Source organism: Alosa alosa, chromosome 7 (assembly GCF_017589495.1).
Source record: "Alosa alosa isolate M-15738 ecotype Scorff River chromosome 7, AALO_Geno_1.1, whole genome shotgun sequence".
Lineage (NCBI taxonomy): Eukaryota > Metazoa > Chordata > Actinopteri > Clupeiformes > Clupeidae > Alosa > Alosa alosa.
The window spans coordinates 28,080,079-28,097,129 of record NC_063195.1 but is presented as its reverse complement, the minus strand read 5'-3'; the positions used below and the strand labels follow the sequence as shown (position 1 = coordinate 28,097,129).

The 17,051-nt window shown below is 49.1% G+C and overlaps 1 protein-coding gene and 1 long non-coding RNA gene across 2 annotated transcripts in view; both read right to left on the bottom strand.

Moving 5' to 3' along the window:
- Positions 1-2,336: 2,336 nt before the first annotated feature.
- Positions 2,337-5,415, bottom strand: LOC125297509 (protein phosphatase 1 regulatory subunit 29-like). Its single transcript, XM_048247867.1, is given in 2 exon segments — positions 2,337-4,473; positions 4,476-5,415. Coding segments are annotated over 2 exon segments (2,934 nt in total). The 5' UTR covers positions 5,307-5,415; the 3' UTR covers positions 2,337-2,370.
- Positions 5,416-5,422: 7 nt separating this feature from the next.
- LOC125297510 overlaps positions 5,423-17,051 on the bottom strand; it is a 147,214-nt gene continuing 135,585 nt past the window's right edge. The window contains exon 3 of the long non-coding RNA XR_007194068.1: positions 5,423-5,742. This is a non-coding gene — a long non-coding RNA (uncharacterized LOC125297510). The remainder of the gene's footprint in view (positions 5,743-17,051) is intronic.

The window sequence follows — 17,051 nt, the reverse complement described above, 5'->3', positions numbered from 1 at the left end:
TATATTTGACTGCATGGCTGGAGAATTTGGATTCTGTGAAGAAGTCAACTCAGAATGTTACAATCCCACCTTGGCAACTCGTTGATATGATGGATTCTGAGAGATTCCAGAACACATGTGAAAACATGTGATAACCTCTCTGAAGTCTTATATAAACCTCTGATTTTCTTTGCCAACAATTGCTGTCAGCACCGCAGAAATAGTGGAGATTTTGCAAACGGTTGCAGGAACACAGTTGGAGATAACCTTCTTATCTAACCGTTTACAGTCCTAATTGGTGTTTGGAGTCTGTGGTAAATTAATTAAAATGGTGACCTTTCCTCAACCTGTTCTCCAGACCTTTGCTGACCCAGAGGAGGAAACCACGGAGACTCAGGGTTTGTGCGGGTCTGACCAGCAGAGAAGATTACGTTCAATCAAATCCATTGAGCCTGGCATTGCTACTGATATCAGTTTTACCGTGACCCAAGATACCTCCACATAAAATTACTAATTAATTTGGCCAATTATAACATAACAGAGACAGGGCCTCAAACTATTTAAAACAAGATGCTTGCAGTAACGCACGGGTGGGAGAATTTGAGTATTGATCAAAGTTTCCTTCCTGCTACAACTCACTTCTCATCTCTGGTTTCGTGAGTCAACAGAATTGTGGGTCGTATTCAGAAACAGAAGGTCAGTGTATGAGCAGGCCCGTGGGTGCCCCTGCGCTGGGGAGCTTGGGGCCTGCCAGTGGGAGACGGAAAAAAAGGCATAGCGTAGTCGATAATTGAATTTCAAATCTCTGTTAGCTATTTCTGTGAAAACTGGCAAAGGCAAGGGAGCTCTGCAAGATAAAAAAAAAAAGACAAAAAAAAACAAAACATTTAGCTTGCGGGCATCTCTCTGTTCTTTCTACAGGATAATTGGCTCGATCAGCCTACATTACTGTTCTATTGTAAAGACACAAGAGCAGTTAATTACCCATAAATAAAGACAATGTGGTATGACACAGCACTCAATTAGAGAGAATCCATTTTGTCCCTAACCAAATGTAGACGTACATAAAGACCTTTAGATGTCTATGCATCAAACCCCACCCCAATCTCACTTCTCAGATCTCACTCAGCACTCAGTCATGAACGAGAAACAAAACGAAAACACAAAGCTTCGCAGCATCCCATTCTGAACTCTTCTTCCCTGAAGTGATTAGAAAACAAAGTGAGGGACGGCGATAAGGACAGAGAGAGAGAGAGAGAGAGAGAGAGAGAGAAAAAGTGGCTCTGGTAACAAAGAAAGAAACTCTTGTCCTCAAACAGGCCAGACTCCCTGCCGTGTTGGCACATTTGGTCTCCCACGGGCAAGTGGGAAAAGAGAATAAGCTAAGGTCTGTTCCTCGCCCTCTCCTCCCCACTCTGTCCGTCCACTGTCCACTTGCCGTGTGGGCCATGAGGGTCATGCTACAGCAATCTGTCATCTAAGAGACTATAGTAAAACTATCCTTCCCAGTTATCTACACTGCCCATTTCTATTCCTTCCATATGTACCCCCCAGTCCAAACACGTTTCTATGCAGAGCTCAAACATGGCAACACACCAAATTAATAAACAGGAATTGATTGTGTTGTGAACACCAAGCGCGCTGGAAAAAAAAAATGTTTAGCATGTACCCCAATAGTCCAGATGTCCACCTCCACAGGCCAAGCTGGTGAGTAAATTAAATGTAAAACATTGCCGAATGATCGCCACCGGAATGAAAACCGCTAGTTCACGGCACACGGCTCGCAGCATGTGGCGGCGTTTCGAATCGATGAGCACACCCTGCTTGAGTCTGGAGCCGGGACGGTCCAGGCTCTGCCCTGTGGCACTAAGCATACTGCAACCGCACCTGCCTTTTTTTCTTGCTAATTAAAGTTGAGAACAATTAACTTGATAAGCATCACTTAATATGCCCCACCCCCCGGCCTACAGAGGGAAGCTCTGCATTTACAAACAAGTCTGATTATCTCGTCTCTCAAATTACCACATAAAAGAGAGTGCAGGGGTGGGAATGTGGGGACATAAAACAATAAATAAATTGAGTTTCAGCTTAACTAAAATTCTGTTCAAATGGCACATTTGGGGTGCAATTCTTGTTGGTTGATGATACATAGGCTGGCTACTTAACTGAGAAAGAAAACACCTGCCTGGTTTCCGGTTATCCCAAACAGTTGTTCCTATGGTGGCCACGAGAGACTAAAAAGCACCTGGCAGTGGAGCCTGCTCTGCTTTCTCAAAAATCTATCGTCACTCCTGCCCCAACCCCCACCTCCCATCAATTCCCTGTTGTTATTCATCTATACTACTACTGCTGCTGCTGCTGTTGACGTGATCTCCCACCCCCTCCCCTGATTCACAGTTTCTGCTGAGCAGACACCCCCTTCCAGTAGTCGAGGATGTCATGCAGGTCTTCGTCCTTGGCGAACTGGACCTTTTTGCGCAGGGCGTGCCCGGCGGCGATGTAGGCCTCCTCTCTGGGGCTCTTCTTGTAAGGGCGGAAGCGCTCCCAGATCCTGAGGGTGCTCTCGGACGAGTACTCAGGGCTGGACGAGTAGCCCGAGTAGTGGTGGTGCCGGGGCGAGAGCTGGGAGTAGACCGCGTCCCTCTTGGTGCGTGTGAGGGGCTTGAGGAAGGAGGCCTTCTGGGCGGGAGAGTCGGTGGCGCCCTCATAGTAGAGGGCAGGAAAGGAGTGCCGGTGTTCTGAGCAGTGGTAGTCTGGGTGCACCTCAAGGTGGTGCTGCTGCGGCTGCCCAGTGCCTCCACCACCTCCACCACCACCTCCACCACCACCTCCGACACCGACACAGCTGCCACCCCCACCACCACTGCCCCCACCGCCACCACCTCCTCCCCTGGTGTCACCACCTGCCCCCCCGCCACAGCCCTGGACACCCACCAGAGGCGGCCTCTCCATGGCCACCTCCCCGCACCGCACCCCCCCTGCCCCCGCCGGACTGCCCTGGTTGGGGTACTTGCAGGCCCCGGGGCTCCGCGGCTCGGTCACGTCCAGGCTGAACACGTGCTGGCCATTCTTCGACGAGCCGCCGTGACCACCACTGCCGCCGCCGCCGCCGCCAGCCGAGGAGGAGGAGGAGGAGACGCTGCAGCGAGGCACCTTGCCACTAGGGGGCGCCATGACGACCACGGCGGCGTCGGCGCTCAGCTGCCTCTGCAGGGGGCGTGCCGCCGTGGCGGGGGGTGGGTCCCGGTAAGGGGGCGAGAGGAAACCGCCTCCGCTGATCCCGGGCCGCTCCAAGAGGGGCAGGACAAGAGGAATGACCGGGGCAGGGCGGGGCAGTTTGGGCGACGCCAGAACCTTGCAAGATTCGGTGATGCCGGGGGAGAGGGGAATGAGCCTCTGCGGCAGAGTCGTGATGCAGGCGGGCGAGGGAGGTGCCGGGTTGTCTGCCGCCGCCGTCGCTGCTGCTGCTACCGCCACGGTGTCGAGCTTGAGTGCGTCGATGCAGTTGTTGATGATCTGGTTGACCTTGTCCACCTCCTTGGCGATCGTGGAGATCTCGGACGTGGAGCCCCGGCCGTCGCCGTCGCCGTCGTCGTCGTCCGAGTCCTCCCCGCCATCGTGTCCGTTCTCACCCCGCAGGATGCCACCAGCCAATCCCGTCAGGCCTCCGTCGCAGACTTCGCCGCCCACGCCACCGCCGGCCGACGTGCGTATGTCCATGTAGTTCCCCTTGCTGGCGGCGATGGCCTCCGAGAAGGCCGTGGCCATCTTCTCCACCTGCGGCAGCGTGGAGAGCCGCGAGGTGCTGGTGTTGGCCGAGCCGTGCAGCATGCCCAGGCTGGACGAAGTGGACGAGGGCATCTTGCCGCCGCTGTGCTGCTGCTGCTGCTGCTGCTGGTGGTGGTGGTGGTGTGTCTGCTCGTGGAGCTTCTGCAAGGCCTCCGGGTCGTTCGCAGCGGCCGCGGCAGCCTCGGGCCCGTAGCGCATCTCCAGGATGGTCTTCTTGACGCTGATGGACTTCTCCTTCTCCTCCTGCATCCGGCGCCGTCGCAGGCAATAGTAGACCAGGCCCAACACGATGACCATGCCGAACAGGCAGCCCAGGATGGTCATGATGTAGTGGGTGGTGGTCGAGGGACTGACGACCTGCGGCGGCACAGGCCGGGTGGCGAAGTCGACGCACGTGTGGTTGTAGCGCTGCGAGTTGCGAATGGACGCCACGCAGTAGGTGTAGTTGGTCTGTGGCGTCAGCCTCTCGAGAGTGACCAGCTCCTTCTTGTTCTTGAGGTTGCGGACGTCCGACACGCTGCTGTGGTTGTACTCGGTGAGGATGTACATCTTCTTGTAGGGGCTGGGCAGCTGGACCAGGAGCTTGGCCACGTTCGAGCCCACCATCTGCAGCTTGAGGCTGATGCTGTACGAGGGGTTGGACGGGGAGGTGGCCGTGGGCTGGTGGTACGGGGACAGGTCAACCAGGGTCCGGGCCTCGGGCCCGAGCCGGGCCCAGGTCGGGGCGGCAGGGAGGTCATCCCCATGACGCCATCCCGGCAAACGGACGCCAGGATGGTGCGCGCGTTCCGGCCGTGTCCAGGCACAGGGCTCAGCAGTGGATACGTGTAGAGCTCCTTGGGCGACTCGCACTGCAGCCGGTCATAGGTGTGCGTGACATTGTTGAACATCTCCAGCCAGGTGAGGAAGCTGAAGAGATCACAGCCGCAGTGGAACGGGTTCCCGGCCAGCTCGCACACCATGAGGCGGTTGAGTACGGTGAACGTGGACGGGTCGATTCGCGCCAGCTTGTTGGACGATAGGTCCAGGCTGCTGAGGCTTGGGCACTCCCAGAAGGCGTTGTTGGCGATGACCTCGATGAGGTTGTGCTGCAGGAAGAGGCTGTGCATGCGTCCCAGTCCCCGCAGGATGCCCTCGGTCAGGTTGGTCAGCTTGTTGTAGCCCAGCTGGAGCACCTGCAGGTTGGCCTGGCTGGCGAAGGCTCCGTCCTCGATGTACGAGATCTCGTTCTTGGTGAGGTTGAGGTCGGTGAGGTTGGTGAAGCGACTGAGCGAGCTGAAGAAGATGGCCTTGAGCTTGTTCTCGTTGAGGCGCAGGTCGTGCACCGTGTTGTTGATCTGCAGCGGGAAGGTCTCGTACGGCGGCTGGTTCTGGCTGCAGATGGCCAGCCACACGTAGCCCTTCTCACCCTCGATGAGCCAGCAGTCGCCCCGCACCAGGCCCACGAGGCCCAGGGAGAGGAGGGCGATGGTGGGCAGCAGGCCCAGGAGGAGCGGGAGGTTGGGTGGCGGGGCGCTGGTCCTACTGCTGCTGGCCATGCTACGAGCTAGCGCTGACAGGGGGAGGCTTTTCCTCGAGAGTAGAAAAAAAGAAGTCACGAAACGTGCCCGAAAAAAGATTCTGGGAGGGATCTGGGTCAAATTTTTCTGGGGGTTGTCAAATGAAAGAAAAGGAACAGGCTGCTTTGGGGGAAAGAGAAGAAAAAGAAAAAGGAGACAGAAAGAGAAAGAGAGAGAGTGAGAGTGAGATCCGAGCACAGTGACACGGGTAAAAGGAAAAAAAGGGGGTTCTCCGAGAGGGGGGTTCTCACAGCTGTACAGCCCACATGGCAGCAGGTGCGGTCCCCATCTTAGGTCTTCGAGGCTAAGGCTGATGAGGAGTGGTGTCGCGGAACCAAGCTATGAGTCATGGTCTCTGATCTTCAGGCTCCGCATCGACTGTTGGATGGAGTTTAGTCTCCGAGGGTCAACTTGCCTGTGAACAAAACATACAAGGAGGGAGAAGGCAAAAAATATTAGTGCTGCACCAATATTTGTTTATCTAAAAAGTAAAAGGAACTGTGTTTAATCCAATGATGCTTAGAATTGTTGTAGCATTTGTTATACTGTCTTGACTTTTGTTTGACTGTTTGTGTTTCTGAGCTCTTGACAGAAATCATTTGGAAAATTGCTTTGGAGCTTGAAAATGAAAACCCATGAGAATCTACTCAGGCGAGGGCCAATAATTAGAATGCTTCATTTCACACATATTTATGAAAACTGTAGGGGCTTTTTCAAAACGAAGTAAATAATTTATGTGTAAAAGTTAAATGAATGTTATAAAATATGTTCAGGCCCAAGCTAATGGTAAAAAAAACATGTCTAATATAAAAGCTATCCTCCATCCTTCTGCGCCTTGCTTACGAGACAGAACCACTTGGCAGTTAAAACATTTGTTGAACAATAAAGAAACAATAAGGGTCTCGGGAAAGCCGTAAAAGGAAAAGGTGATGTAATGGGGAAAATAGAATGTAGAGCGCAGCGATAATTTCCATGTCTTAAGGCCAAACGTGACACGGAATGATTCAGGCATATTTCGTGGATTAACGCTGGCTTACACACTAATCCAAGTGAGCAGCATGAGGTGCCATTACGAAGCTCCTTCCTGCAGTTCAACGGTTTCCCTGACGACCGAGTATTTGAGCTCTGCAGTCTAAGAAGAGAAAGTGCCATCTTCGAACAAACAGACTAACAAACAAACAATGACGTTCCATGACAAACCGTTTTGATGGTGTTGTAGTGGGATTGTGAAATGGCATAACAGAGTAGCTTTGTCAATTTACGGAGGTAAGAGGCTGCACCTAGGCAACTGTGCCCGTCAATCTGTGTGCTTTGTCTCAGAATTACTGACACACAAGAAATACACTTTCCAACATCCTCCCAGTCATATATCCATATTTAAATTCACCTTAGTACACCACACAGCAATGGATAAGAATTCATAAAGTACTGAACTGCTTATTTTTAAAGTACTTAGCCTTCAGAATATGACCATAGCAGGTCTTTATGTTTATATTTATTTGTATTTATTTATTTTTTATTTATATATACACAGTGGATATTACAGTACAACCCAGACACTGGTATTATACCACAGATTCCTCACTTTAAAAAGTTGCACACAAACGTCTCTCGCCACACACAGCAGCAGGTGATGGGGGAGTTACTTTTGTCTGGTCGATTGGGTTTCAGTGAGGGGCTTTTCTGACTCTGTGGCCGCAGCATGGCGTCAGTGCAGAGTGGGATTCCACTAATGTTACACCAAATAGATGCAATTTATCTTTTTTTGAGACAAACTGTCAGGCTCTGAGTGGATGACACGGGGAGCCTTTCAGAACAGAATGCTTGACATGCATCATTTAACTCTCAACAGGCCACATGCTTATCCATCGCTTTTAAATGTGGTGTGTGTGTGTGTGTGTGTGTGTGTGTGTGTGTGTGTGTGTGTGGAGTGTGTTTACATGTGTGTATGTGATGTGTATGTGTGTGTGTGTGTGTGTGTGTGTGTGTGTGTGTGTGTGTGTGTGGTACTTGGTCGTGACGGGGAAAATCACACCACTCCTGCCATGATTCAGTTTTTTAATCAATGTGTTATTAGACTAATGACGGTTAGCCAAAATATACTCTGTCCTCTGAATCAGGCACAGCCATCAAAGCACATCTCACAACAACCAGGGTCCAATCAGACAACATCTCTCTCATGGCTTGTTATTTTCCAACTAGCTAAACTCCAAAATCCCCTTGCATATCTGTCATGGGGTGAAATCTTAATCTAGCTTATTGGAAGAGTGAAATCAGTGCAGGTGGTGACAAACAGAATCAAATGAACTCTGGTACATGTGTATTCCCTGATGGATACAATTCATTTGATATTTTTTGCACATTTGCAGTATTTATGATCTGCTGTAAGCATTAGACATGTGTTAGTGTGAGTGAGTTTGTTGGAGAAAGAGAGAGTGAGTGAGAGAAAGAGAGAAGAAACAAACTGTCATGTATTTGCCCAACACAAGATGTGCGCATTATTTATGAAACAACAACACTGGACATGCATCACAGTGGTTTACTTAGTAGCAAGCTGGGCTTTCAACACACACCCCCCCCCCATCACGCCCCAATCCATCCACCCACCGCATCCTCTCTCCTCTTGTGAGTTCTGAGTCATATTTATTTAATTACTCCAGCACTGCTCCTGCACCCACCATGCACTCTCACTCTATCTTCCACCTCTTTCTTTCTTTCTGACTTCCTTTCTTTCCTTCTTTCTTTCTTTCAAAACCCAAAGAAACCAATCTCAATCTTCACTTTCTACCCCTCTCTCACTCCCTTCTTACTAAATTTCTCTTTCTCTCTCTCCCTTTCTCTCATCTTCCCATCTCACCATCTAACCGAGCCTTCCTATCTCCGTTTCTCTCTCTCTCTCTCTCTTTCTCTCTCCATCTGCCCTCTCTGACCTGCTGCAGTGGTGATCTAATTAGCGGCTCTACACAACAGCACCCAGAGGAGGCCTTAATTAGGTGCCGAGACCACGCGTGCAGAGGTCTGCAGCGCCCCACGACCTCGGAGTGATGAGCGCAACGAACAAAGAGGAGAACCAAATTCACCGAAAACAAACCTTCCCGAAGGACGCTAACCAAAGACGACAAGAAACGACACTCTGGATGACAGCCCTTAAAATAACGTTGTTATTTTCCTTGTTTATTGTTTGTGGCATTGAGCAGGTGGTGTTTGTCAATGGGTTGGTTGCTCCATTGTTCTCACCTTGATTAGTTGTGCTCAAGGATAAAGAATGGTGATGAGTCCCTTTAGGTTATGAAATTGCAAGTGTGTGCTCATCATCCCAGCTGTTGCCGAGGAACAGCCCCACCTTACAGTACATGAGCATTAACTCAGCCTTTGTTTCCTGTTTAAATGAAGACTGTGGGAGCTTGTCTGCTTGTGTCTGCCGTCTGAGAGAGAGAGAGAGAGCGCCCCGTGAGAGCGGGCAGCATCGGCCGAGAACAATCAGCTTCCTCTACGGCTACCATCCGTTTGTCTGTCTGTCTGTCGGTCGGCCCAGCGCCCTGCTTCACAGATTCCCCCGTGGAAGTGAGGAGCCGATATTCCTTTCATACATTTGTTTGTTTGTTTTTTGTTCTTCTTCCTGTCCTCCTCTTTTCCCCTCCTCTCTCCCTCGCTTCTTTCCTTGAAGTTATCGCTGGTGATAATCTGTGATTTAATTAGAGCTGCAGGCAAGCAGACAATGGCAATTAGAGCTTCAGAGAGCAGGTGGACCACGCCAGCCAGCGCCAACTTCACAGAGCTCCCCACTCTTATCAGCCACAGATGTATATCGCCTTGCTGCAGGGGCTCACAAAGAAGAAACAGAGAGAGAGAGAGAGAGTGAGAGAGAGAGAGAAGGAAGAAATAGAGGAAGAGAGAGAGAGAAAGATGGTGAGAGATAAGGATAGAGAAAGAGCAAGTATCTACACCATGTCAACTAAATCTACACTATCTAACAGTGGTCTTCCCTATTGAGCCAATAACAGTGGGTAGCCAGAGAAATGTGGGTCATTACTTGGTATGTTCTAGATGGCGATTTCAGAAGATTTTCAAGAATTAAGATAGCTTAGTTGGTTTTAAATTGCTATGATTGATGTTATTATTTGTTCCTTGCTTATTTAGACGCTGCTTGAATTCCCACTCCATGGTGCATGTATAAGATGCTTTAAGTCTTATCCTTCTGCATCTGTCCATCTGATCTACTTTCTCTTTGCCATTTAGAGTGTATCTAAACATAATTAGATCGAATTATTAAATTACAGCCTCCCAAAAATCCACAGGGAGAGACACTATAGGAGCGCGAGAGAGAGAGAGAGAGGTAGCAAAAAAAATAACACAGAGAAAGAGAGTGAGTTCTTATTAAACCCCCATCCTGTCAGTCCTCTTTGTCCCACCCCTCTCTCTCTCTCTCTCTCTCTCTCTCACACACACACACTTTATCTATCTATTTTTCTCCCTCTCTTCTTCTTTGTGTCATGCAGTTGAGGAATACACTAGCTTGAGTGACAGACATGGAGGCAATCACAGATGAATACTAAGATCTCCAGGCATAGCTGAGGAAAATCAACAACAACAACATCAAAAACATGTTTTGAGGTGGAAGTGCAGCTCCCTTTAGTGATCTGAATACAGCGATTTCTCCTCTCATGTCTTTACCCCTCAACGCTCTGAGATAAAACACCCACACCTACACACACACGCTGAAAAACATCTTGGAGTAAAAACCCTGCTTTGAGGAGCATTTCGGTTTCCGAGGGTCGAGCATGCAGCTGCCAGCGATCTGCCTGGCACCAAGGGCACGTGGCACGGGGGAGCATGAGGGCATATGGGCATATGGGCACCAATCATGATCCCCAGGGGTCACCGGGTCCACAGTCACACTGTCCTCCGCAAACCCACCGCCATGGTCTTCGCCCACTCCACCACAACGCCTTCTCGCCCAGTCCGACGGACAAACATGTCCGCATCATAACACCCCGCTGACCCTTTGCCAAAAAAAAACAAAAACAAAACCAAGCCGACCGCCCCCGTGCATTTCGTAGGAGCAGAATTCCAAGCGAACGCCAATTACTGCCAGCAGACAGAATTGGGGGCCGCCGAGCGGAAATCAGAAGCAAAGAGAGAAGACAAGAAGAAACGCTTCAAAGCACCTCCAAAGCTGTTTGAGAGTCTCAAAGTTATCTGCTCTCTCTCTCTCTCTCTATCCCTGTTTGTCCTGTTTGTCTCTGTCCCCGTTTGTACAGTATTTGTGAGCAACATCTGCTATTGTGCGTGCGCTTGAGCCTAGCGAAGCATGATGAGAAGAAACGCTCGACACTTCTACCACTGGTTTTAAATGATCTGTGGAACACTCTTCAGAGCTTGTTGTGACTGGTGTATATATTTTTCCCATTCACAGATGTTCTCTCTCTCTCACACACACACACACACACACAAGTCCTCATCTGTTACAGTTAAACAACCCAGTTTCATTTTCTCTCCAGAGGTCTGAAAAAGCCATTTTCTTTCTTCGATGACAGCATACACATAATAGATGGCAGTGGAACCTTGACACGCTCGCTCGTGTGCCTATCACGATAGCTTCTCTTAGGCTACAGTGTGTACAGTTTTTTCTCAGTCCCTTCGGTGCTTTTCTCAAATGGCTTGACCTAGCCGCTCCTACTGTATTCATCCTGGATTGGCGTTAATGAAACGTGTTGAGCTAGGATGACCAGACAACGCTAGGTTAAGCCTTGCTTTATCACTTATCTTGGATTCCTTCATTCTGCCTCTGGTTGCCTGTTGCCGGCAACACTGTCTAAAAAGTTACCCCGTGTATCATTAGCTCAAAGGAGAAATCCTTTTGTTTTATACACAGATCTCCGTTTCTCAAGGTCACCAGCCAGGAAGCTGCCTGGAAGCTCTAACTGTTGGCCTGTAGCGACTCTAGCTAGGTAAAACCGTTTGTTTTTCTTTTTTGCTCGGTGACCTCGAGAAATGGAGATCTATGTGAAAAATCGCCGGATTTATCCTTTAATGTTCAATACACTGTAACTGTATATTGTTAGAGTGACAGTAACTGACTGACAGAGATATTTTTCCTTTCTTTCCTTTTCTGCAGTTTCTAACAGAGACCTGGTAAATACAGAAGGCTGAGAGGGCAGAGGCCAATGACACCAGTCATTGCATCAGTCTCATGCAAGGAGAGGAGCCCCACATGGAAGAGGAGAGAGCAAACAGCAGGTTGAGAGATTAAACTTGAAGGTCAGAGGAGACCTTTTCATTACATTCATTATATCCTTACCCTCTCTGACTCTCTCACTGTCTGTCTCTTTCACTCACTGATTCTCTCTCTCTCTTCCTGTCTGTCTCTGTTCAATACCCCGTGATGGCTATCTGGACACTGGACCTCGTGGGGCCCTTTGGACGTCAGCACTCTTTGTCCTCTCCTCTTGGTTTCCAGCTTCGCCTGATTTGGTGTGCTTTTGAAAGAGCTAGTGCCCCCCCAAAAATTCCTCTGTTCTGCTAAGCTGTTGAAAGGCATGCCAAACAAACGTGCATTTATTGTTATGTGTCTTTAGTTGGTAGAACAGAGGAAGATTACAGAGTGGTGTTTGGGGGTAATCAAATACCAAAAATCTTAGGCAGACAGGCAGGCAGACAGACAGACAGACAGACAGTTAGATAGATAGATAGATAGATAGATAGATAGATAGATAGATAGATAAATAGACAGATAGATAGATAGATAGATAGATACTTTCTTTGAGAGATGCAGGTTATACATTAAATAGAGAAAGAATGAAAATATACACTGGCTCCAATGTTTTGATCATGACATACAGTATTGACATATTGTCGGCTGCCCAAGAATGTAATTTTGCGCCTTGGGTTTTAGATACTACACATGGCCGAGCAGTTTAAACAGGCATCTGTGGGAAGGGAAAAAAAAACATTGAGTGCTTCCCTTTGATACAGTTCTCAGTTACAGCTCCATCAACACACAGTGCCTACTAAATAATGTATGACTTCATCCTCCAACTGACCCCCCCAACTGATTTCTCTTTTTACAATCGTGCAAATCAAAAGGTACTAAAGTGGCCATGTGTGGGAAGTCTGAGAATTAGCTGTGGATGAGAAGCGCTAGCGGGTGCCTTTAAACTATGGCCACCGCCAAACTCTCTGTCCACCACGCGCCCGACTGGCAGCTGGCGCATGTAGGTCAGGGTTTGGCCACGGGCCGTTTCTTCCACGGCAATGAGGTGGAGGCTCGTGGAGAGTAGCGATAGCCTTCGTCACGTTCCACTCTCTCGCATTGAGCGGGGCCACAAAGATGTGGCCGTACGTGCCCAGGGAAGGAGGAAGGAGTGGAGGGGCAGGGGTTCATCCATACAGAGTTGATCACCTCCATGGAGGTGCTGCCAGAACCGGTGTGTGCTGGAACACCAGCGATCACCAGCATGCTGTCTCCCCCGGATTTGTGAAATCTCCACCTTCCTTTTCTTTGTCAAAGCAGCACTTCCTTGAAGATATATGAAAACATTCCCCTTGCTCATGGTGAATTTAAGATGAAGTCACAGTCTAGTTTACCGGGGAGAGAAGTAAAGGCCTTAGCACACTAAAATATGAAATCTCGCATCTTTTCTTGTTGTTGTTATTACAGGACCACCTCAGATTTCGTTTAGACCTTACCAACGTCTTGAATGGGTCCCAAAAGCCAAAGCCTGTTAAATAGTTCTGTTTAATATATTTTTCCCAGATTAGATGGTTCTAATCCGCAAATACTTCTCAGAACTTCCGGGTTTTAGACCATAAGACTGGAACTCTGTTAGCATGCCCTCTTTGGCTGTCTCCAGACAAGCTAACTCATATACAAACATTTGCAACTCTGGCTGGTGCATTCTCTCTGGATGGCAAGCCAACAGAAACGTCTGAAGGGAGGCAAGCCATCCACCCAGCTTGCCTGACTGAGCCAGTTAGCCAGTCAACCAGTTCTAACGGCAGATGTTTAGTGTGACCGATTTCCCCATAAAGCTCAGCACAGCTGCCGACTAAAACACCTGACTTGGCATTGCAGTACTGCCAGTCAGTTGTGATAACTGTCTATTAGTGTCTTGTGTTTTGGGGTTTCTTGTTAGTCTGTGAAGGTGTATTAGTGTCTATGCTATAACTCTTGAGACCACCTTAACAAGCTGGGCCAGGTGCTTTGGGAAGACACCAATCTGTGGTTGTGACGTGACAAGAGCAAGATAGTCTCGCACCGCAGGTTATGGTAGAGTTCAAAACTGTGCAGTCCATCCCAGGAGCACTTTGTTCTCCCTGACACTGACAGCTGGAGTGTCGGTTGTCCTTGTCAGCTCACGGATGTCGAGAAAACCACCACCAGCACCTAGGCCCCCCAGGATAACGTCTAATCCTCAGACTTATTTAACGGCCGACCGTCACATTTCACACATGACTCAGCACTATCAGACCTGCCGGCCCGGTCGATTCTTGTTTTTTAATCTTTGCATCTAAACCCAAGGTCCATGTGTAGGATTTAAGGGAGCGAAACACCGAGCCTTCATCACTCATCAGAGCATTCGCTCGCAGGTGACGTGACACCTCCGCTCACTCTCCAGCAGTGAGTCACGTCCAAACTTCTCCCTCTCACTCTGACTCCGTGGTGCTCCGCTATATAACCTGAGATGGGAGTCACAGCACTGGTGGATGCCGAAATACAGACGGCAGAGATGCAGTGATGCAATTTCTGACTTCACAGCCTGACAAATTGCTACGTGACAGCGTGCCTGGAGCTGCCGCCATCTCTCTCTTTCTCTTCCTCTCTCTCTCTCTTCCTCTCTCTCTCTCTCTCTCTCTCTGGTGACACACACTGTAGAGCCTCCAAACCAATAGAGGGTAGAGGAATGATCGACTGTTCATTATGAAAATTGGATCCCAGTTACTGATCTTCCAAAGACAATTTCGACAAGCCTTGCCTCCCAGGTTAAACTATCATCAGACGCCGTGGGGGCGCTTTATTTCAGGAATCCATCACTCGAGCTGCCTCCCTGCCACCGACGCCCCATAAATAAGAGACACTGTAATCTGGAAACATAGAGCATAAAAACATGAGATGAGGCACGGGGGACGGTAACCGGGAGCCAAGATTGAGAGGGAGACCGTCCGTCATGGCTGTGGTCATTATTTATGGAGCTTGCCAGCAACCCCCCCAAATCCCAAACGGCATCTCATGTCCTACATGTGTGCGACTGCGAAAACAAGGCCTCATGAGTGTGTTTCTCGCCGACTAACCTCGGAGTCTTCAGTTGGCATAGTCACAAACATCATGACACAAATGTACACCACCCCCTCCAAAAAAAAAAAGAACTTTCCTCAGTTCCGGAATTTTCTGCACTTTAAAAAGCCTCGCGCTTCACACATGTAAGTGAACAACTCACAGTCCAAAGGAATGTCTTTTTAACTGTCACGATAACATACTGTAGTTGCCAGTAGACGCGAGCCTGAAAGGAGTCCTTAATGAAGTAACTTAACAGTGCATTGGGAAGTGCTTGGATAAAACATGATACTTAGTGCTGTCTCACTAAACAACAATTAGGCATTGTTGTTGTGGGCCTCAAAGACCTTTCACAGTGTTTCAGTGATTATGATGGAGGCTTTATCAATAATGGAAAAGGCACCAGGGAAGCAAGTGTTGTAGCTTCAGCACGACTCATGCATATTCCAAAGCCGTAATCAGAAATCAGCTTGGAGGCCGTTCAGAAATGCATGGGGGATTTGAGAAATCAAGGGGGAGAATATAAGCAAAAAAATAAACATGAACAGAGAACAAAACAAAAAAAACATTTGACTGTATTCCAAGAGCTGGGATCTGGCCTTTGTCCGCTTCGCCAGTTGTCAGCTTGCCCAACTGCAAACTGTCACAACTCGTGTTACAATCCTACACCCTGCCCCCACCCCCCCCAAGACACACACACACACACACACACACACACACACACACCAACCTCCCGCAGAGGCCTGTGAGCCATGTAACAGTATAAGTGTTGCCGTGTTGGAAAGCGTGAGGCAGCATTTGACTTAGCGCTGCACTGGATGTTTTGTCTCGTGGGTGTCCGTCACGAAAGAGACATCTCCAGGGTGCTGGAGGACGAGGTGGAGTGGGGGGTGGAGTGGGGGTGTGGATCTCTTCATCTGCAGGCGACGGGGGGACGTTTGGGTACAGAAGGCTGAAGCGTGCGATGCCGGCTTGTCTCGTTAGCTTAAAGGAGACATGACAGGAGGGTGTCAGAGGAAGGAGTGGGGAGGAAGCGTACATTTGGGAGGGTCTGTCAACATGAGGAGAGGAGGAGAGTTTAGACTGTGTGTGTGTGTGTGTGTGTGTGTGTGTGTGATTGTTCTCAGTTAATTTCTGTGTCTCTCTGGGTGTACCTCTGTGTGGGAAGTGAGTCAAGTCTGTGTGTGAGTGTGCTTGTCTACATACATACAGAAAGTAGTGAAAAGTTGTGTGTGTGTGTGTGTGTGTGTGTGTGTGTGTGTGTGTGTGTGATAAGAGTTGAAATACTGCATTCCAGTAATAGCACCCCACACACACACACACACACACTATCTTATTCACTATAAGTCTACTAGGACCTACAGTAAGCCTCCCCCTCATTACAGAGAAGAGGAAATACGCTTACAAGCAAACCAAGACAGGTAAAAGCCTAAGAGTGAAAACAGTGTTTGTGTGTGAGTTAGGGGGTCACAGTTTGCCTTAAATCCTTTTTTTATCCTGTTAAGCGAATAGCAATGGGCAGGTTAACACTGTTTTCAGAACGCTGTGTTAAAAGCGGGTCATGCATATTTACAAGGTAGCCACCGTGGAGAAAAATAACCTGAAGGTCCCTCCGTCTCCACCTAGCACTTTATATTCCTTAACGATGGGGCCGGGGCGGTCAGCGCACGAAAGTGGACAGACAACGCAGACCTCATGTGAGCTGCATTACCATGAGGTGGACATTCCGTTCCCAAACACTTTCATAAGACAGACTCTGGGTAATAAGAACAAAGTGGAGGTAATTGGGCCAATCAAATGCATGATGATGACCGGGAGGCAGGGCGTCTCATGTGTGCTTGTTTATCTTGACTCATTTTGAAGTAAGGACCCAGAGCTTTATAAGCTAATTAGGAGATGAAGCGCCATCTCGATATTGTCATCAAGCTAATTATAGAGGAAAATGTGCTCCGGAACGTTCCATGAAGCGTCTCCTCTCCGACCAATTATGTAACAGAAACGAGAGGCCGTGAAACTGGCAGTGTGCTGCTGTGCACTCTCTCTCTCTCTCTCTCTCTCCATAATACAAACACATGCCCACGAACACATGCCCACACACACACACACACACACTGAGGATTATCGTTCTCCTTCTCCAGCAGTGACAGGATAGGGGACGTCGTGTGCACTCGTCACACACAATCGTGGAGATCGGCTCTGACAGCACCGTCTGAGGGCAGAAATGAACGTGATCACCAAACCTGAGGACAACAAGGGGGGAAAATGACAACAACAAAACCCCTCTTCCTCATCCTCTTCTTCCTTCTCCTCTTCCTCCCCTCCTCCTCATCCTCTTCTTCCTTCTCCTCTTCCTCCCCTCCTCCTCCGCCTCTACTTCCTCCTCCTCTTCCTCCCCTCCTCCTCCGCCTCTTCTTCCTCCTCCTCTTCCTCCCCTCCTCCTCCGCCTCTTC